This window comes from Euprymna scolopes, chromosome 13, assembly GCF_053919585.1.
Source record: "Euprymna scolopes isolate OS-2025 chromosome 13, ASM5391958v1, whole genome shotgun sequence".
Taxonomy (NCBI): domain Eukaryota; kingdom Metazoa; phylum Mollusca; class Cephalopoda; order Sepiida; family Sepiolidae; genus Euprymna; species Euprymna scolopes.
The window spans coordinates 50,555,648-50,579,223 of NC_136494.1; the positions used below are offsets into that span (position 1 = coordinate 50,555,648).

The following is a 23,576-nucleotide window of genomic DNA, read 5'->3' on the forward strand; positions in this document are numbered from 1 at the left end:
TTTTGAGACAACTGAAATAAATTTATAATTTAAAAATATAAAGTGTTGCTCTGTGGTTTCACAAAAGAAGGAAGAACAGAGGTCTCAATTGGTTATGGTGTTGGTCATTTCATGTTTCATCACAGAGCTCAGCAGCGAAGAAGAAAGGTATGAAGCATATATTATTCTTTTTATAAAAAAAAAAATATGATACCTTACGTAAATATGAACTGTAATATATACTCGTGTAATAACTCTCTGATACAACATGACTCAGTTTATACATCAATATCATACCCCCTGGCTAAACAACATACATACAATTTATACATTTTTATCTGATTCTCTTATAAGTGATATCTCCCACCTCATTATGTAATATGACTGTTTTGATGCCAATCCCGCCTCCCTATACAACATATATATAGCAGGAGTACCCAGCGTTTCCCGGGTGTGAGGAGGTGTATTAAGGAACCCCGGGGAGTGGAATTAAAAAGTGTTTTAAAAAAAGTGGTATAGTAGAGGAGTTCCCCGGCATTGTCTATGTCGAGTAAGGAGCCCCGAGGGGGGGGATTAAAAATAGTAGCGGGGGAGGGAGGCGAAACAACAGTAGGCAGTTTGGGTGGAGGGGAAAAAAGTATTAGTAGGCAGACAGGCTCCAACCCTTAGCGTGAAGGAGGAAAAAAAGAACGTGACGTGTTTGCAGCTGTTTCCATCGTCATATCTGAAGTTCGGGACATTGAAATTAAGCGATATGATGACTTACAAAAATGACGACGTAAAATAACCGACATCTCCTTGTAGAAAACTGCCCAGTTGAAGGTGAATGAATTAATGTTTTTGGTCAATTTTTCGATATTTGTCATCTGAAGAGTGGAGCTTTAAAACCATATCGGAACCGATATCCGTCGCTCTGTCAAAAGTTTTTGTGAGACACACACACACACACACACACACACACACACACACATTTTGCCATTTATATATAGACTAACCTGAGTGCCCAGCGTTGCCTGGGTGTTTGGAGGAGTACATACTCCTCCAAACATCCAGGCAACGCTGGGCACTCAGTGGTAGTAGGCAAGCAGGTAGAGTCGAACCCGTACTGCGAAGGAGGAAAAGAATGTGGAAAAAAAATGTGACGCATTTGCTGTTGCGTCCATCCCCAAACCAGAAGTGACGAATGTTTAAATTAAGGCTAGTAAATCGAAAAGAGGGGATGACTTTCGAAAATATCGGTAAAAAAGGCGACCCCTCCCTGTAGAAAAGTACCCAGTTGAGGGTGAAGGAATTAATGTTTTTAGCCAATTTTCAATATTTGTCATCCGAAGGGTCGAGCTTCAAAACGATACGATCTCATGACAGTCCGTCGCCTCTGTCGAAAGTTTTAGGCCTACATACATACATACATACATATATTATATTATGAGTAAGCGTATGGTGGCGAGAAGGAACCAGACAAACAATATGTATTTAAATTTTAAATGATTGATTTCTCAATCATTTATTTATAAAATTAAACTTAATGAGAAAATAAAATAAACAAAATGTTCAAAGCTCGTAAGGATGTGAGAATGTTCAGAAAAGAAGAGTTTCATCGTAAGGTTAATGTTTGTGCTTCTTAGGAGAGAAAACTCGAGCGCTAATTTGAAATTGTGATGAAACAAGAAGTTAAAATGTTAATTCAACAGATGTTTCCACGTGGAGAAATTGATGGATGATGTGCGTGAAAGTGGGTTTAAGGCCGGCGGAGGGGGAATCCGACGGAGCCGATGATTATCCCATGCTGTAGATCTGCTGTGACTCAGGGCGACTAACTTTTTGTCGCGACGGCTATTGTTTTTATAGTGGTGTTTGGACATAGTTGAAGACTAAGGGCAAATTGATAATTAGTTTATATTCTGCTATTTTAATTGTGTTTGTTTATTGTGCCTTAATGCGTTGTAGGGAATCGTCTGTTTGGTGTATGTATGCATGTGTTATATTGATTTAAATCTGAAAAAGTTGTGAATGTAACCTAGTTGGTGTTGAATTGTTGCAATGTTTTGTGTAATATTTATTTGCATTAATATGATATCTAAGTTGCATTTACTGCGATGCTTGTGTTTTAATTTTGTTTTTCTCTTTTATTGTGCAGCCTTATCTGGCGGTTTTCTTGGTTGAAGTGATGTGCGAGCTATTCTATTGATGTGTGTATTTATTGAGTTCATTTGTATTAACTCGACGAACATCTTTGTCTTAGCGTCGCCATTATTGACTGTCGCAGCTGCTGCTGCTTTTCTGGTTTATTCATGTGAATATTGAGAGATATGCGAATATAACACATACATACATACATACATACATACATACATACATACATACATACATACATACATACATACATACATACTGTTGTGGTGGCACCAACTCATTTACATATGTGGATAATATTACACATAAATAACAAGACTCGGTTAGTCTGAGTGTGTGTTAACCAGAAGCCACCGAAGGCCGAGCCAAGAGCAGATATGCTCCCCAGCCAAGACTCTCTTACCTGACAACCATTATGTAAATATACTGTAAATATACTTTTCCTAATACACTTCTTATTGATCTACCTTTGCTGGTTGAGTCTTCATTGGTATTGCTTTATATGTTATTTGCAAACATAACAGTTGGCGACGAAGATGAACGTCAAATATAACAGTTTGACGAAGAAATGGAAAGAATTCACTAAAAAAAAAAAGAGTACAACGCAACGGTTGACCTTTCTGAGGAATACAAGTTTTGACGAACGAAATAGTCATAAAAACGGATTTCACGCTAAAGAGAAGTTCGACTCAAGTCGGAAAAAAAGTAACCTCGATTGATAGTATTGTATTTACTAAAATACTAGTCGAGGGGGGGGAGACAAACCAAAACAGCTAATTGCAGTCTCAAAGGAAAAAAAGAAGAAAAAAAAAACGCTCGAACGTGACAAAAGCGACAATTTACGCTGTTTCTCTTGGAATCCATCTTGAAAAAAAAAAACCAACAAACTGTAAAGGTGAATTTTTGTTTTGTTGTAAAACGACAAACAGATTCGTATTACAAAATTACGAAGAGCAAACGTAACATACGGGAAAAAAGTTCACCAGTGGATTCCCTAATTGCTGTTCTCCGTTAGCAAAACATCAACTAAAGACTTTTTGGTAAACCAATTTTTTTTCTCTTTTCGGTATTAAAAAATACCACAGTTAAACTAAAATCAAGGAAAGAATTGTTTTTTTTTTAAACTGAAGTTGTCACTGGATAACGGATATAAGACAGTAAAACGTCATGTAAGAAAAAAAAAACAAAAGAAAGAATTAAATGTAGTCCATACATCTATATAAAAGCCAAGTACGTCCAAGGATGGAATACTGTTGCCATATCTGGGTAGGAGCGGCCAAAAACAGCCTATCATGCCTTGACAGAGTACAAAATAGACTTCGTGGCTTAGTGGGGGATGCCCTTTTCTCTCCCACAACCTCTCTCCCACAGAAGAGACGTTGCGAGCCTATCCTTGTTTTATCATTATTTTCATGGCAGGTGCTCGTCTGAACTCCAATCTCTGGTCCCCCTCGCCAATCTTTCACGAAAAACACCCGTCTAGCTGAATCCACTGTGAAAAATTTCCCCCACTCTATATCTGTGCCTAAATAAAAACGCGGATTCCATGAACAAAGCTTCTTTCTTAGAACTGCACGCCTGTGGAACTCTGTTCCGTCTGCCTGCTTCCCTCCGGACTACAACTTGGATGTCTTCAAGTCCAATGTTAACAAATTCCTAATGAACCGCCCCCTTAATTAAACACTTCATCAAATCTCCACACTAACGTAATGTACTTGCAATAACCCTTATCCCTGAGTGGCTTCCGGCCCTTGATAAGTGGTGATCACTGTGTAAAAAAAAAAAAAAAAAAAAAACCCATACATTTTATGTTTTTCAATTGTGACTCGAGTTGAAAAATCTTTTTTTTTTGTGGAGAGAGTTGTACTTAAGTTCTGCTGTTACTTATTAGGACGTGCCTAAAACGGAAAAGTCAATCGTTTTTGGTGGTTTCAGTAAAAGCCTCAATTTTTTTATTGGGTTGGATGAGCTTGACTTGCTAGCGAAGTGATAAAATATTATTCGAGTAGCGATATTATTATTTATTGAAAACAGGAACTCTGAACAATTTTTGTTGTAACACAAGCCAGTTTATATTTTAGAATACACTAAAAAAAAAAGGAAGATTTATCTAGAATGTTAATGAAATTTTTGCAGAGGCAACAACAGGCACAAGCCGAGTGAGACGAACGAAGAGATGAGAAATTATTGAAATGGCAACTGTAACAAGGAGACAGGGAGAAGAAATTACAATTTGAACAAGAAGAAAGGCAGAAGAAATTACAATTTGAACATGAAGAAAGGCAAAATGAACATTTTGCTAAAACACTGGAACTACTAAAGAATAATCGAGAAAGTGTCGACAGTGCTAATTTCTTCCATACAACTATTTTTAATAGTATGGACAAATTTAATTATGTGCCGAAGGAAGAAAAGAATTTTGAAGCATACTATACAAGATACGAGGATGTCTTTCAACTGGACTGCAAAAGTTGGCCAAATAGCCAGAAAGTGAGCCTCTTACTCAGAAAGTTGGGTGCAGCAGAACACAGTAAATTCGTAGACTATATATTACCTAAAAAAAAACTATGGAATTAGATTTCATGGAAGCTGTAAAATTACTAAAAGAATTATTCAATCCGAATATATCTCTTTTTCATAAGAGATGGCTGTGTATGAATCTAAGGAAGATGGACAACCAAGATTATTTGATATACGCATCAGTTGGTTGTGAATAAAAACTGTGATAATTTTAAGCTAGCGGAACTAGCAGTAGAAGATTTCAAATGCCTAATCTTCGCACAAGGGTTAGTTTCCACAAAAAATGCAGAAATACGCAGACGAGTGTTGTCTAAGCTGGAATCTGAGCAAGATTTAACACTTCAGAAATTAGCAGAGGATTGTGAAAGGGCAATTACACTAAAAAAAGGATTAAAAAAAAGATAGAAGAATCCGGAGTGGCATATGTAAGAAAGGTTAGAAAACCATACACACCAACCAAGAACTATACAAATAAAAGCAGTCAAAAATGGAACGAGATATTCCAAATATAATAATTATAATTATAGTAAAGAATATAACAAGTCTCTCTCTAGATATAACTGTAAGAGATGCGCAGAAAGACATTGGGAATCAGATTGCCTTTATAAGAAGAAAAAATGCTACATTTGCAAGAAAGTCGGACACAAAAGCGATTGTTGCAGATATAAAGATTTCACCAGAAAGAGAGTACAGCAAACAAAATCAAATGAAATATTAGACAAAAATCGGCGGAAATACATAGAAGTGGAAATATTTAAAACGCCAATAAAATTACAACTGGATTCAGGATCCGATATTTCTATAATAAACTTGAATGCATGGAAAAAGTTGGGTAAACCAACCATGATGAAAACAAGTAAATCAGCTCGGATGGTAACTGGTGGTGGGATAAAATTTGAAGGAGAAGTTATCCTTCCGATAAAATTAAAAGGGATTACGAAGAAATTAAAAATATTCGTATTGAAAAATAGCGAAAATCTGTTTGGAATAGATTTGATTGAGAAATTTGGACTGTGGGATAAGCCAGTCAATACATTTTGTAAAAAAATAGAATGTACTACTCCAACAACAGGAAATATAAAAGAGGAATTAAAAAAATTATTCCCTGAAGTATTCATGACTAAATTAGGTCGTTGCAATAAATTTAAGGCCTCGTTTGAACTTAAAGAAAACACCAGCCCAATTTTTAGAAAAAAGTGAAACGTTCCATTCACTGGGTTGGAAAAGATTAATAAAGAATTAGACAGATTGGAACAGACAGGAATACTATCAAAAATAGAACATAGCGACTGGGCAGCCCCCACCGTATATGTAAAGAAAAAGCATGATGAAATCAGAGTGTGCGCAGACTTTTCGACAGGTCTAAATTCCATATTACAAGATTACCATTACCCTCTACCAAGCCCAGAGGAAATATTCACAAAATTGAATGGTGGTAATATCTTCTCCAAGATAGACTTGAGACGCATATTTACAAATACCGGTCGAGGAGAATTGCTCAAATATACTATGCATCAACACGCATAAGGGGTTGTACAAATACAACCGGTTGCCCTTTGGCATCAAAGTAGCGCCTGCCATCTTTCAGCAAGCGATGGACACCATGCTAAGTGGTATTGAGTGCGCATGTGCATACCTGGACGACATTGTTATCAGGAGCAAATCCCTAGAAGAACATAAGGAGCATTTAAAACAAGTATTCACTCAAATACAAGAATTCGGGTTTAAAGTAAAAGAAAATAAATGCGACTTTTGTATGGGCGAAATTAAGTATCTTGGACATATAATAAATAAACATGGACGACGTCCAGACCTAGAAAGATCCGCGGCAATAAAAAACATGCCAGCACCTAATAACGTAACAACCTTGCAGAGTTTCTTAGGACTCGCAAATTATTACCAATCGTTTATTGAAGGGATGCATAATTTGCGAGCTCCCTTAAATGAGCTGCTAAAAAAGGACACACCTTGGAACTGGACGCAAGAATGTCAAACCGCTTTTGACAAAATAAAGAGCACACTAACATCTGAATTATTTCTAACTCACTATGACACAAAATTAAATATAGTCGTCGCTAGTAGCGCTAGTTCTGAAGTGAATAGTATCAGTAAGTAAAGAATTGCCTTTTAGAAAGGTTTTATTAACTGTAAAATACACGTACGCTCTTGAAAGGATCGAGCGGGAAAATGAAACAGAGGGCGCTTTTATTATGAATGTCAATCCCAAGGGGGATAACTCTTAACAACAAATTAAATCATAACATTTTCCCCGTCCTAAAGTATTCAAGTAAGGGGTAATTAATTATAGACAATTTTTTTTTTTTTTTTTTTTTTTTTTACAATCACATAAGAATCATTTTATTTACAAATAACATATGAACCCAAACTGCAGTTTTTTCAGTATTTAGTCACAAAATCCTTATATTTACTAGGGAATTGTTGAACTCGGGACGACCTCCGCACAGATTGGCAGGAATGCTGATTTTCAGTATTATTTTTTAGTGAAATCTGATTTTCTTCAAGATCAGACGATTGATTTTTGTCTTCCTCATGACCAATGTTTTCATTAGTAGAAGGTTCAAATAAAGTCTCTGAAGTAGTAGGATTATTATTAGAGTTTTCTTCATTTGATGAGTTTGGAGCTAAGTCTCGAACGTTGACAGTGGTTTCAGTACCAGAAGGTAGTTGAACATAAGCGTAGTGGGGGTTGACATCTATTAGGGTGGCAGGCGTTACAGGAGGGTCATGTTTACTTGTTTTAGTGTGGTTTCTAATATATATTGGGCCTGGTTTAACCCAAGAAGGAATTGAAATTCCGGAAGCAGATTTACGACTATATTTAAATAGTCTATCATGGGGAGTCATATTAGTGGCAGTACAAAGTAATGATCTAATTGAATGAAGTGCGTCCGGTAGTATGTCTTCCCAATAAGGTAGTTTCATTTGATTAGAATGTAATGTTGTTTGAATGGCCTTCCATAAGGTACCGTTGAGTTTTTCAATCTGTCCATTACCTTCAGGATGATACCTACTTGTTTTAGAAGTAGCAATTCCTTTTTTGTGTAAAAAATCCTTTATTTCTCTTGCTAAGAAATCAGAAGCACGGTCAGTATGTATCATGTCAGGCAAACCAAAAATTGAAAAGAGTTTGTTTAGACAGTGGATAATGGTTTTGCTTGTCATATCTCTGCAAGGAAAAGCGAAAGGAAAACGGGAATACTCATCAATTAGAGTAAGTAGATATTTGTTGCCATGTATAGAAGTAGGTAGAGGGCCTTTAAATTCCTTTTTTGTGTAAAAAATCCTTTATTTCTCTTGCTAAGAAATCAGAAGCACGGTCAGTATGTATCATGTCAGGCAAACCAAAAATTGAAAAGAGTTTGTTTAGACAGTGGATAATGGTTTTGCTTGTCATATCTCTGCAAGGAAAAGCGAAAGGAAAACGGGAATACTCATCAATTAGAGTAAGTAGATATTTGTTGCCATGTATAGAAGTAGGTAGAGGGCCTTTAAATTCCTTTTTTGTGTAAAAAATCCTTTATTTCTCTTGCTAAGAAATCAGAAGCACGGTCAGTATGTATCATGTCAGGCAAACCAAAAATTGAAAAGAGTTTGTTTAGACAGTGGATAATGGTTTTGCTTGTCATATCTCTGCAAGGAAAAGCGAAAGGAAAACGGGAATACTCATCAATTAGAGTAAGTAGATATTTGTTGCCATGTATAGAAGTAGGTAGAGGGCCTTTAAAATCAAGATTTAATCGTTGAAAAGGTAATATGGCTTGAATGAGAGTCCCTCCATTGGTATTGGCGAATTTGGGTTTCAGTAATTGACAGGATGAGCAAGAGTCAGTAATATTCTTAATTTGATCCAAAGTAAAAGGGAGGTTCCTCGTTCTTATAAAATGGCTTAGTCTTGAAACACCAGGATGACATAATTGTTTATGTAAATCACGAAGATCTTGTAGATTGTAAGTAAGAGCAGAGATGCGAGAGAATGTGTCAGCAGCAATATTTTCAGGTCCAGGTCGATAAACTATAGTGAAATTGTATTGGGATAATTCTATACGCCAACGACATATTTTGTCATTCTTAATTTTTGATTTTCTTTTATTGTCGAATATGAAGCTGATGCTCTTCTGATCTGTGATGACTTTAAAGTGCCTGCCGAGTAGAAAATGTCGCCACTTACGGAGAGCTTCTACAATAGCGGCTGCCTCTTTTTCTACTGCATGGTGCTTAATTTCGTTAGTATTGAGAGTTCTTGAAAAAAATGCAATAGGACGACCTTCTTGATTTAGTGTTGCAGCAATGCAATAGTTACTAGCGTCCGTTTCTACTTCAAATTCTTTATTTGGATCTACCGTTATTAAAGTGGCGTCTTTTAGATCATTTTTCAATGTTTGAAAAGATTTTAATACAGATGGAGGTAGTGGAAATTCTTTGTTTTGATTTAGTAATAAAATTTTATCAGAAAATTTTTTAATGAATTTGCAGTAATAGGAAAACATTCCAACTATTCTTTTTTGAGATTTAAGATTCAGCGGAGGTGGCATTTCGAGTAATGGTTTCAGTCTTTGATAATCGGGAGCTATTTGATTATTTTCTATGGTGTAGCCGAGTAGAGTAATAGAACTAGAAGAAATTATGATTTTATTTTCATTTAAAGTGATGTTATATTAAGATTAAGAACATGAAAATGAAAAATTAAGATTAAGAACATGAAAATGAAAAATTAAGATTAAGAACATGAAAATGAAAAATTAAGATTAAGAACATGAAAATGAAAAATTAAGATTCAGAACATGAAAATGAAAAATTAAGATTAAGAACATGAAAATGAAAAATTAAGATTAAGAACATGAAAATGAAAAATTAATATTAAGAATGTGAACATAAAAAATTAAGATTAAGTACGTGAAAACAAAAAATTAAGATTTAACGTTCTTAATCTTAATTTTTCATTTTCATGTTCTTAATCTTAATTTTTCATTTCCATGTTCTTAATCTTAATTTTTCATTTTCATGTTCTTAATCTTAATTTTTCATTTTAACGTTCTTAATCTTAATTTTTCATTTTCATGTTCTTAATCTTAATTTTTCATTTTCATGTTCTTAATCTTAATTTTTCATTTCATGTTCTTAATCTTAATTTTTCATTTTCATGTTCTTAATGTTAATTTGTCATTTTAACGTTCTTAATCTTAATTTTTCATTTTCATGTTCTTAATATTAATTTTTTATTTTAACGTTCTTAATCTTAATTTTTCATTTTCATGTTCTTAATCTTAATTTTTCATTTTCATGTTCTTAATCTTAATTTTTCATTTTAACGTTCTTAATCTTAATTTTTCATTTTCATGTTCTTAATCTTAATTTTTTATTTTAACGTTCTTAATCTTAATTTTTCATTTTAACGTTCTTAATCTTAATTTTTCATTTTCATGTTCTTAATCTTAATTTTTCATTTTAACGTTCTTAATCTTAATTTTTCATTTTCATGTTCTTAATCTTAATTTTTCATTTTCATGTTCTTAATCTTAATTTTTCATTTTAACGTTCTTAATCTTAATTTTTCATTTTCATGTTCTTAATCTTAATTTTTCATTTTAACGTTCTTAATCTTAAGTTTTCATTTTCATGTTCTTAATCTTAATTTTTCATTTTAACGTTCTTAATCTTAATTTTTCATTTGAACGTTCTTAATCTTAATTTTTCATTTTCTATGTTCTTAATCTTAATTTTTCATTTTCATGTTCTTAATCTTAATTTTTCATTTTAACGTTCTTAATCTTAATTTTTCATTTTCATGTTCTTAATATTAATTTTTTATTTTAACGTTCTTAATCTTAATTTTTCATTTTAACGTTCTTAATCTTAATTTTTCATTTTCATGTTCTTAATCTTAATTTTTCATTTTCATGTTCTTAATCTTAATTTTTCATTTTAACGTTCTTAATCTTAATTTTTCATTTTCATGTTCTTAATCTTAATTTTTCATTTTAACGTTCTTAATCTTAATTTTTCATTTTCATGTTCTTAATCTTAATTTTTCATTTTCATGTTCTTAATCTTAATTTTTCATTTTCATGTTCTTAATCTTAATTTTTCATTTTCATGTTCTTAATCTTAATTTTTCATTTTCATGTTCTTAATATTAATTTTTCATTTTAACGTTCTTAATCTTAATTTTTCATTTTCATGTTCTTAATCTTAATTTTTCATTCTCATGTTCTGAATCTTAATTTTTCATTTTGACGTTCTTAATCTTAATTTTTCATTTTCATGTTCTTAATCTTAATTTTTCATTTTCATGTTCTTAATCTTAATTTTTCATTTTCATGTTCTGAATCTTAATTTTTCATTTTAACGTTCTTAATCTTAATTTTTCATTTTCATGTTCTTAATCTTAATTTTTCATTTTTATGTTCTTAATCTTAATTTTTCATTTTCATGTTCTTAATCTTAATTTTTCATTCTCATGTTCTGAATCTTAATTTTTCATTTTAACGTTCTTAATCTTAATTTTTCATTTTCATGTTCTTAATCTTAATTTTTCATTTTCATGTTCTTAATCTTAATTTTTCATTTTAACGTTCTTAATCTTAATTTTTCATTTTCATGTTCTTAATCTTAATTTTTCATTCTCATGTTCTGAATCTTAATTTTTCATTTTAACGTTCTTAATCTTAATTTTTCATTTTAACGTTCTTCATCTTAATTTTTCATTTTCATGTTCTTAATCTTAATTTTTCATTCTCATGTTCTTAATCTTAATTTTTCATTTTAACGTTCTTAATCTTAATTTTTCATTTTCATGTTCTTAATCTTAATTTTTCATTTTCATGTTCTTAATCTTAATTTTTCATTTTCATGTTCTTAATCTTAATTTTTCATTTTAACGTTCTTAATCTTAATTTTTCATTTTCATGTTCTTAATCTTAATTTTTCATTTTCATGTTCTTAATCTTAATTTTTCAGTTTTATATTCTGAATCTTAATTTTTCAGTTTCATATTCTGAATCTTAATTTTTCAGTTTCATATTCTGAATCTTATTTTTTAATTTTGATATTCTTAATCTTCATTTTTCATTTCCATTTTCTTAATCTTAATCTTAATTTTATCGGCTTCCAATATTTTTAGCCTCTCTCGCTCTGAACATTCTTAATGAGATCTGCCGTCAGAAGTTCAAGACTTTCTGAGTGAACGAGTTTATCTCTTTTTATAAAAGAATGCAATTTGGTGATGCTTAATTCCTTCCGCATGTCATTACTAAACAATCTTATTGTATCTATTCGGGTATCAAATTAATTTTCATTCTTTCTAAAAACTTTAAGGTCATCCATGAATTGTGAGGTGTTGACTGTAGAAAGTTCTTTTCCAAGTTCATATCCTGTTTTCACATTTAGTAAAATAAGTGTCAATATTATTATTCAAAAACGACTCTAAAAATATAAAACTTTTTTTTATAGCTAACTGCATAAAGAATATTAATATAAAGTAAACAGTTCGTTTTAGTAATGTTTAACAAAGTGTGGTTATTAAAATCATAAATTTACAAACAGAAAAAAAAACCCAGTTCATTCATATTATTAATAAGGAGATAGAAATATGTATTTACATAAAAATGAATGCTGATAAATTGCGTCCCCTCCCAAACTAATGCTGTAAATGATCATATACACTCTGGATAATTCCATTGTAAGACGGGTTGTTCTTTACGACAGTTTTGTAATTATTCTTATAATTATTTGTTGAATACCTATAAAGGAAATTTACGGTTTCATGAATTGAATTAAGTGAAAATTATGGAAAATATAAAAAGTAAATAAACATAGTTAAAAACATCTATTGATTTTTTTTAACTTCTAGAACAAAATTTACAAAAAAATGTTGGAAAATTATTATTATTATTATTATTATTATTATTATTATTATTATTATTATTATTATGATCTCGCCGCCGCCGCTGCTGCTACTGCTGCTTGAGAGGTTACATGACCACTTCCTGTTACACCTTCAGCAGGGAAAATATTAGTGTCTTCTGTTTTTTTAGCTAAAGTTATTGTTAGATAGCTGTATCTGACATGTGTTGCTTCTGTCCCTTCTCAGAAGTTATTTATCATGTACAAGTACTTGTCTTTTGTTTTTGCAATGATTACCATTGAAAAATAATCCTACAAATATTGACAATCATTTGTTATTATACGATAAATAATGACAAAGCCACTTACTCTGATGAAATCTTTGCGGTCATAATGTCTTGTTACGATCAGTAGAATTAGATAGAGACAGATAAAAGCGATGACCACACCAAAAGCTGCTCCATTGTTGAGGAGATCGAACTTGCCGAATACAGTTGAGAAGTCAATTGAGTTTGGTGGAACGTAGAAAGAATTGCTGAACTTGGTACTCACAGGTTTACTACATTCGCACTCAACAGCATTTTTCACTTTGTTGTAGTTAGGCTAAAAAAAAGAAAAGAAATTTTAAATAAGAAATATTTCAGTTCATTAAAATTATAATAATAATAAAGTACACTTCAATGTTGAGTTTATCAAATTGTCTTAATTGGAATAAATATGTTTTTCATATAAATTATGAAAGAACAATTAGAAAAGACGTTTTAAATCAGTAAATATGTTATTGAAATGCAAAAATTAAAAAAACAAAAAAAAAACAAAAAACACATTACTTCCTATCCCTAAATAACGTTTACCGCATTGGGGACATTCATAATATTGAGTGCGGATTGTTGACTTGACTGTGAAGTGAGCTGACTTTTGCATTTGATATCATCAGTAAAAATATTCACATAAAGTTTATTGATTTTAGCATTGCTTCAATTGTTGTGTATAGATCGTTGTAAATCAGACCAAAAACTGAAGTTTAATTCTGACTAACCAATCATATTTGCCAATTATCATTATGTGATATTTGCCAGAAATTTGCAGTGATTGCATATTCTATCCAGCCCAATAATTCTTTCAATAATCGCATTGTGATTTTTGCAATAACTGTTAACTTCCTCACAGTGGCATGAGAGGATGGGGTTGCAACAACAACAAACACTGTGACATCTTATTCACCAAGTAGAAAAAGAATCGCTATCTGTTGAAATTCTGATAACTCTTGTCTTTCTTATTATCTCCTTTTTTTTGTAAATATCCCATAATCCTTTGCATATGTTCAATAAAATTTCTTCTTTCTATCCCCCTACACGTGTTGTATATTTCTTCTTTTGAATTTCTGTTTATTCCTAATCTTTTTAGGAAAGATTTTTTGCATGAGTGCACAAACTTCTAATCAACGATTAATTTGCAACACGAAAGCACAGAGTAATTAATCAGCACCTTTTTTTTTAGAACTAAACAATGGAAGGGTTTATTTTGAAAGAAGGACTGTGTCTGAGGTGAAAGAAAGAAAAGAAATAAAAAGTTCTAGGATGTTCTCGTGCCGGGAAGCAGAAACTTGAAATCTCCCCAGGTTGTCCAGTGGAGATCTTCAGTGAAGTAATTGCAGCCTGGAGGGATTCAGTAGAGAGAGAGAGAGAGAGAGAGAGAGAGAGAGAGAGAGAGAGAGAGAGAGAGAGATCACCAAAAACAGATCTTTTTCACTGACAATACAACTCACAACAGGTTTATGGGCCATAAGACATAATGGAAACTGCCGGAGAAGGTTATTATTCTATGATGAAGCAAAATATGAAATTTTGGAAATTAAATTCTTAGGCTACATTCGGTCTAAAAGATGCTATTTTAGGTGTAAATTCTGTTGGAAACGAAAACGATAGTACAAGAAATGAGGAAGCTTATGCAGAACTTGTACAGTTCTTAGACGATAAAAGCCTATCTCTGATAATGAGAGAAGTTGGTGATAATGGAAGAAATGGCCTTGAAATATTATGCAAATATGATGCAGGAAAAGGAAAACCGAGGGTTATTTATATATCCAACTAACATCTCTCAAAAAGGAAAATGATGAAAGCGTTACGGACTATATAAGAAAGACAGAAACCGTTTTAACAGCTCACAGGAATGCTGGACAAACAGTAGACGATGTCTTGGTTATTGCGATGATAGTAAAAGGAATACCTAGCTATTTCGACCCTTTTTCTATCTATGTTCTCGGAATTTAAAACCGAATTTCACAGCTTCGAAGAAATGTTAAAACACAAAGACCAATTGAGCATTAACGACGTCATGAAGTTAACTTCCTCTTTTTCACGAACTACTACGAGGAACGATAATTGTGATGGGCAAGACGTGTTTTACATATAATGGAAAAAGGCATTTATCCAAAAACTGTCCCAACAATGACAAAAGATAAAAACTGTAGTGTAACTAATGCAAAAACAGCTCTCACAATGGAGAGTCCTGCTGCTACAAACGAAGGCATACCATGAAAAAAATGGCAGATGTTGAAGAAAATAAATTCGGATTTAAAATGAAGGACTACTACACAGGGTTGTGGAGTCGGAAGGAGTCGGAAGGAGTCGGAGTCGGAATCAGATTTCTAAAAATACAAGGAGTCGAAGTCGGAGTCGGAATTTTTTATCCGACTCCGACTCCTTAAGTTACTTGGCCTTCGGGACAAGATCAAAGTGTAGTATCTGTTCTTCAGATGCTGCACTTCAATTTCTTGTTCTTGTCAGTGGAGGAGAAATCCTTCACGACTGAGACAAATAACCCTTATCTCCGAGTGGCTTACGGGCTTTGATAAGTGGTGATCCCTATGTAAAAAAAAAAAAAAAAAATTATTTTTGTTCCTTTTCTTCACGTTAAAAACGACCCTGGTGTCTAACTCTGTCCCATGGGGAGGCATTGTAAATAGGAAGTCCAATGAATTTATTTTTTTACATGGTTTTCCTGTTTGGTTTTATCATTTTTTTTAAATTGCATTTTCTAACCAAACAAGGCACATTGCCACTTTAATGTAGGAGGCTGCTATCAGGGATCTAAGTTTCAGGGGTACTATGTAGGGAGTTTAGCAGCAAGATGTCTGTTCACATTACACTTGAACTTCTGCATGTCAGTAACAGTTTGTCTAGCAGTTCTGGGGAAGAAGCTATTAGAGTAGAAGGCTTTCTTACATCTAGGGATCTTTACTGTGTAGGGGTGTTAGTTTGCTGCTTGTCGGGTTTGTCGGGGGTATTTTCATCAAGGAGGTACAAGAGCTTGAAGTTCGTCAGAGCATCCACCATTAAAATACTTGTAAAACAAGCAGAGGGATGCAACATTTCGTCGATGGGACAGGGGTTGAAGCTTAGATAACAGTTCAGGACCTATCAGGTTGGCGACTCTCTTTAGAACATTCTCCAGGAGCAAGAGACGAGTAGCAGATGCACCAGCCGAAATGTGCAGCAGTACTCGATACATGGACGAATGGTGGCTTTGTAGAGGTACAGTATACTTTCAGGCATAACTTTCAAGCACGGTAAAGAGAGCTCATTTTCTTCGCAGCAGCCTTGGCAATGATCTAAATGTATTCCAACTCATGTTCCCTGTGAACGTTAAGCCAAGGAGTTTGAACGAAGTACTTTCAGGTAATGTATCTTAGCTATTGGTGGTTGGTAAGGTTTCATGTAATTATTAAAGGAAACGAGCTTTGTCTTGGCAGCTTTGAACGTTACCATCCATTTCTGACCCTATTCCACTACAGAATGAAGGTCTTCCTCTAGGGTTTCCGCCATTGCCTTAGATGTGTGCTCATTAGTTTTCCCCACGTACCTGCTATAGAGCTTGATGTCATCAGCAAATATACCCATGTTAGAGACAATTTTATCCGGTAAGGATCGATCCCTGCATTTATATTATATTGTTTGGACGTACGCCCATTGAGGACAACCTGGATTCTTCTATCATTAAGAAGGATTTAATTATGTTAAGTATTCGTCCAGTAATACAATAGATTTTATTTTCATGAGAAAGCCTTAGATATATATATCGCTACTGCCCTCCCCTGCCTTAATTACAGTTAGAATATCTGCAGTAGAACGGGCTGGCCTAAATCCATATTGATGGTCAAACAGAAGTTTAGCAGGTGTAAGGTAGTGGACTAGAGTTGATTAATTAAAGACTCAAATATTTGGGCGAAAAGTGGGAGGAGATTAATTGAGCAATAATTTAATGGGTCAATTCGTTTGCCAGAGATTTTGTAAACTGGTACCACAGAAGCAGCATTCCAACTATCAGGAAAGCAAGATTCGGTAAGACATTTGTTAAAGAGAACTGGAGCAACCTCAGCGGAGCATTTTCTTTTTTAATAGCACAGCCGGCATGAGATCAGATCCACATGCTTTTGAGGTGTCTATGTTTTTTTGTCATATCATGTACTTGAGAAGGGGTGATTTTCAGATCATCTAGTGTGGTTTCTGTCCACAGAGGAAAATCAGGAAGGAAATGGTTTGCTGGGGTCCAAGGTAGAGTTTGAGGGAAAATAACAGACAAACATGTTAGCTTTCTCAGTTGCTGTACAAACAACCTCATGATTGTTGGATAGTGGGGGAATTATTGATTGCCCATTATTTACTACACTATTGTAGATTTTCCAGAAATCATGAGTTCCTAATTTCTGCGCTTCAATGCGTTTCCTGGTGGTTTCAGTATATTCACTCTTAGTTGTTGCTACTTCTTTCTTACAATTACTTCTAGCTTCTATATACTTTGTCTGTTTGTACAGGACTTATGCCCGATAAATCTATGGTATTCATGTTGCCTCTTAGCAATGACAGCTGCGCAAGTAGAAGTAAACCATTGGGGAGTGTGGGGTTTGCTATAGAACTTCCGTGTAGGAACATATGCTTCAATTGCTGCTTTGAACCATTCAGTAGTCTCATTTGCGCACTATTCTGCAGGAAGAGAAAAGATATTTCCCCATGCGATCGCTAATGGTATGCCAGTCAGCCTTATTTTAGTACGTTGTCGTTTTGAGTAATGGCTTTTCAACTTGGGGTAGAGAGTTTAGAGTGTTTCTATCATTATCACAGCATGATCAGCATTCCTAAGTGGGCAATCAGCATTTGTTACACGATCTTCAGGATCTCTTGTCAGAAACAGATCCACAAGTGAGGCTTGCTGGTCCTGGCGATCTGGGAGACAGGTTGGGAATGTTTCTGTCTATGTCAAGGAATGGGATATAGCAAAATTATGGATGATGCTACTAGCTGTGTCAGTGAAGTTAGAGAAACCAAGCAAATTTCTGTGGCGAGCGTTAGAGTCACTAAATACATGTATTTTGGCACTATGCTGTCAGAGACATGATTGATTATAGTACAGTTGTGGCTGGATGGAGAGCAATAAAGAAAATTCAAGTAGCTAACACTATGTTGTAAATTTAGTTTAAAGCATATAAAGGCCTGGTCACCTGATTCTAGTTTAGATTCGCTAGACATGAGGAGGGTGTTACAAATATAGACTCCAAGTCTGTTTCTGTTAAAGTCCTTAAGACAAAGTATAAGATAACCAGACATGTTAAAGGTTATAGATGTTAGAGGGGATGGAGAAGTGCAAGTTAGTTTCACTTAGTGCTAAGATATCCGGGGAGTTTGCTAGGAGAAATTATTCTACATCCTCTAAGATAGTTCTAAGTCCTCTGATATGTGTAAATGCAAGCCTCAAGGGAGGAGGCGTGAGTGTGTGTCTGGCTTGAACGTTTTTTTTGGATTGAGCTGTCATTTCATTCTATTTAGTAGTTTCAGATCTAGATTGAGGTGCTAGGCAAAACGCATGTGCATAGGCACCATCATGAAACATGTGCATAGGCACCATCATGAAACATGTGCATAGGCACCATCATGAAACATGTGCATAGGCACCATCATGCAACATGTGCATAGGCACCATCATGAAACATGTGCATAGGCACCATCATGAAACATGTGCATAGGCACCATCATGAAACATGTGCATAGGCACCATCATGAAACATCAGCCGGCTCCTCATCCACAAGAATGTGGTCTCGGGAATGCCCACCAGAGATGAGTGCAGGGTGCCTTTCCATGCGTGACATGGCACTACAAATATCCCGATATTACACAACTGATGATAGAACAGCCGCTCTAAGCGCTATCAAAGGGCTTCTGTACTGTCAGTTAGAAACAGCAACCAGCAACTGTCAAACTGGTACCCTCAAACTTGTCCGACAGGAGTGGCCCAGTTCAATCATGTTAGCATATATGGTAAATAAGCCGAAGATGCCCAGTTATAGGAGAAAGGAATAAGGCAAATGTAGGGGACGGCATTCATTGCCCTAGTTAGGAAACAAGGCTAAGCACTGGGCGTCTCTAATGAGTTCTTGAGGCCGCACCTCTGCTCCTGGCTAATAGACAAAGAAGGAATATGGAGTATAGATAGGCAGAGCCTATCTACTCCTTAAGCAGTTTAGGTTTGCAAACCGGTGATTTGATCGTCACCAGCTCTAGGGAGGTTGTCGTCCAGGAATGAGGAGGTCTCCCTCCCCTGTTTGGTGCCAAGTCAGTGGCACAGGTTTACAAATCGGAGTTTTCCTTATTCTAGATGGATAACCTAACCAGGTTTACTGGTCCATCAGCACTGAGAGGGGTTTTCCTGCACCTGGTTGCATGGATAGTGAGGATTGATAGAGTTAGTATCAAAGAATCTGTGAAAAAAAATAGTGAGGATTGATAGAGTTAGTATCAAAGAATCTGCTTTGAAGTTATACTCCTCAGAATTGGATTAAGATTGGTTACGTTTTTAAAGGAGGTATGTATGAGTATGGGGTGTAGATTAAAGGTGGATACCTACTATGGCTAAGAAAAGATCAAATATAGTTTGTGGACTAGTGACTAATTGAAAAATTATAGTATAAGGGTTAGCGTGCATTTCGAAATGTGCTTTAGGTGTTAGTTTTCAAGAAAAGATAATCACCAGTACTTTATCTCATCTAATGAAAGAAATATATAGTTGCTAGTTAATACAGATCACTTATAATCTGGGCACAAACTATGGCTATTAGTTAGCTATTTTATAGATATTCTTTAGAGTATAAATATAGGTTAGAAATCTATAGATGCTTAGTATTTATCGATTTTGAAAAGGTCAGCCTACTAACGTTTAGGACCGGAAGCTAAACCCTCCTCCCAAGGTGCATGCAAAGTATGTGATTTTATATCAGCTTGGGGAGAAGACGAATTGTTTTTTTGTCCAGTTGAAACAGGAGAGATGATATAACTTACAAGAATACAGCATTAATATACAATATAGATATACAGGGATTTGGGGAGGATTTAAGAGTATAAGGATTTTTAATATTTATCATGCAAAACAGACAGGAAGGCGTCTTGGAAGCAAAGCATTATCCCTTTAAAGCAGACATTTAGAAATAACAGTTGTGCCAGTTATTTTAGTAACATACACCAGTAAAAATAAATATGTGGCCAGTATAGGCCTTATATTTAAACATTACACTTAGTCATAGAATGAGAAATTATGATTTCCAAAAAGAGGAAAGCAGTATAAGTAAATAAGAGCAAGAAAACAGGTTTGGTGAATGAGCAATAACTTAATTGCTTCCTAAGCAGTGATTTGCACAATTTAGTTGTTTTTGTATGGTTTTGCTTTTATTTTTGGAGATGTCTCATATTTTGTACTGTACTGTAATGCTTCCACTTCATCAAGATATTTTGGTCTGTCGGATATCTGCAAATCCAGTCTGAAGAGCTGTTTTCGTTTTGGTTGTGATGTCACACAAGGTCAATGAAAGTTCTGTCTTTAAGTGGGATCACTGTAGATTACATTGGATAACAATCGGATTGTAATCTGAAAGTTATCCAGTGGAATTGCCAAATGGAATTTGGCAATTGGATTAGTTCGGGATCAATCCAGAATTACAATCTTATCTCCCCCACCCAAAAAAATAACGGGCATAAATCAATAAGAAGCAACACATGGCACTATAGCCCTTTATAGCTTCTTCCTTTTTTTGTTTACAAAGGGGTCACCACTTATCAAGGCCCAAAGGTCACTCGAGGATAATGATTAATGAGTGTACACAAGTCAATGATACAATATCCTAGTAATCGTTGGTAGTGGAAATTTGGTAAATTGGATTACTTAAGGGGTGGCTCATCAAGAATTTGTTTATGTTGGACTTGAATATGATCAAATTGTAGTCAGCTGGAAAGCAGGGAAATGGAAGAGTTCCACAGGCGTGCAGTTCTAAGAAAGCAGCTTTGTTCATGGAATCTACGTTTAGAATTAGGCACAGAAAAAGAGTGGGGGAAATTATTGATAGTGGTTTCAGCTAGACGAGTGTTTTTCATGAAAGTTTTGTGAGGGGGGGCATAGATTGGAGCTCAGACAGACACCTGCCATGAAAATAGTGATAGAGTAAAGACAGGCTCGTAATGTCTTTTCTGTGGGAAGAGGTTGCAGAGAAGAGAAAAGGGCACCCCCACCAGGTTACGAAGTCTATTTTGAACTTTGTCGAGGTATGATAAAAGGTTTCCAGCAGTAGCTGTCCAGATGTGACAACAGTACTCCATCTCTGGATGTACCTGACTCTTACTCAGGTAGAGAATTGCATCAGCAGTGAGATATCTACTAGAATGCTAGAAGGATCCCACCATTTATCCAGCTCAGAAGCTTGTCAAACCATGGAGCCTCCCCAAGACGAGAGCCATTCATTTCGATTGATGCTAGATAGGAGATCAGAGCGTTGTGGTAGGGATATCTCCAGAGCAGATCCTAATTTACTTCATATGTGCTTCTGGGTTGCACTTGCTTACACCACCGCATTTATATTTGCCCTCTATCGCCCCCACAACAGCAGAGTTACTATCTTTAAGAGTATATCTGAGGAAATTGACCACATCCTGTCTGCTCATCATTCAGCTAACATTCACATTTACGGTGACTTCAATGTCCATAATGTGGAATGGCTGACCCACTCGAACAAGACAGATGATGAGGGGAGGTTCTGTTATGATTTTGCCATTGCCTATGACCTCACTCAGATTGTTCACGAACCCATCCGTGTGCCCAATAACCGGTCAGTATGCTAGCCTTCTAGACATTTTTCTCACAACTTCCCCTGAGCTATGTTCATGTTCCATTCTGTCTCCTCTGGGATCCTCCAACCATTCAGTTGTATCAGTTAAGATAAAAATGAAATGTAATAAGTCTTCAGATCTACTTTTCTACTGTACTGTATATTGATACTCTATGGCTGACTGGGATAGCTTCCATACATTTATATCTGATCTACCTCTGCATTCCATGTTTAAAAAGATGTGTCCTCTATAGTATCAGTAGTGACTTAATGGTTAATTGTAGTCATAGAGCGATTCATACCATCCAAAAAATTCCAACAAAAACCTAACAGCCAGCCATGGTTCTCCCCAGAATGTGCTGATGCCATCGCGCACAGAAATCATTTTTTCCATAGCTACCAACGTAATAGATGAACTGAGACTAAATATGCTTTCAGGACCGCCAGCAACCACTCTAAAAGAGTAATAGAAATGCAAGAGAGCTATATGATCAGTCCATTTAATCAAGACAAGGCCAAAACATTTGCCAAAAACTTTACCATTAATTCTACCCTATGCGACGAAGGCCATCAACTCCCCGTATTTCCCCCTATAACAGACAACACGCTATGCAACATACAAATATCTGTGCATAATGTCGCCAAGCTAATCAAGAACCTTGATTCCAGTAAAGCAACTGGCTCTGACGGTATTCCAATTATAGTGTTGAAAAAGCTACAACCAGAACTTGTCACCATACTTACGAAACTGTTTAAGCATTGCCTTAAGGAGAAATGCTTCCCAACACCCTGGAAAATCTCATCAGTGTGCCCTGTATTTAAGAATTTAGGTGATAAGTCATCTCCCTCTCAGTACAGACCAATAACTCTCCTGTGTGTCATGAGTAAGCTACTTAAATCCATATTAAATAGAGAAGTAGTCAACAACTTCAGCAAAAATAACCTTCTTAGTGACATGCAATATGGCTTCCGTTCTGCTAGATCTACAGCAGATGTGTTAACGATTATATCTCATAGGATTAATGAATTTCTTGACAAAGGCTTCCTTTCTAGGGCAATTGCTCTTGACATATCAAATGCCTTCGATAAGGCATGGCTTAAAGGCCTACTTCACAAGATTTTCAGCTACGGTATAACTGGAAATGTTTTCTCAATTATTAAATCATTTCTCTCTGATAGGCTCATGAGTAGTGGTTAATGGGCAGAAATCAGAGGCCTGCAGTATTAATGCTGGAGTTCCTCAGGGGTCCATCCTGGGCCCAACTCTCTTCCTGATCTACATCAATGATCTCCCTAAACACATACTTAAATCATTTGTTGACTTCTATGCTGATGACACGACCATCTATGGCGATACACCAAAGACTGTAAATTACAAAGTTCTCTCTCCTCTGATCTTGAGTGCATGGTACAGTAGGGGGAAGAGGTGACTGGTTACTTTTAATGCATCTAAAACCAAGCTCCTATCTTTACATCATCAACGCTCTAATCCCCATCTGGCATCAATTGAAATGGATGGCTCTCGTCTTGGGGAGTCTCCATGTTTTGATAAGCTTCTTGGTTTGACCTTTACTCCTGATCTGAAATGGAACACGTACATCAAGTCTGTTGCCAAGGTTGCTGGAAAAATCGTGAGATCCTTCTACCACTCTAGAAGATACCTTACTTCTGATGCAATTCTCTATCTATATAAAAGCCAAGTACGTCCAAGGATGGAGTACTGCTGCCACATATGGGCAGGAGCTGCTAGAAACAGCCTATCCTGCTTTGACAGAGTACAGAATAGACTTCGTGGCTTAGTGGGGGATGCCCTTTTCTCTTCCCTGCAACCTCTCTCCCACAGAAGAGACGTTGTGAGCCTGTCTTTGTTTTATCGTTACTTGCATGGCAAGTGCTCGTCTGAGCTCCAATCTCTGCCCCCCCTCCTTGCCAATC

The 23,576-nt window shown here is 35.2% G+C and overlaps 1 protein-coding gene across 1 annotated transcript in view; it reads right to left on the reverse strand.

The window, feature by feature from the left end:
- The window catches only part of LOC145292252 (polycystin-1-like protein 2), a 137,744-nt gene that overhangs the window by 43,176 nt on the left and 70,992 nt on the right, over positions 1 to 23,576 (reverse strand). Inside the window, exon 5 of the mRNA XM_080138573.1 lies at positions 12,865 to 13,098. Coding sequence (XP_079994699.1) covers positions 12,865 to 13,098 — 234 coding nt within the window. The remainder of the gene's footprint in view (positions 1 to 12,864; positions 13,099 to 23,576) is intronic.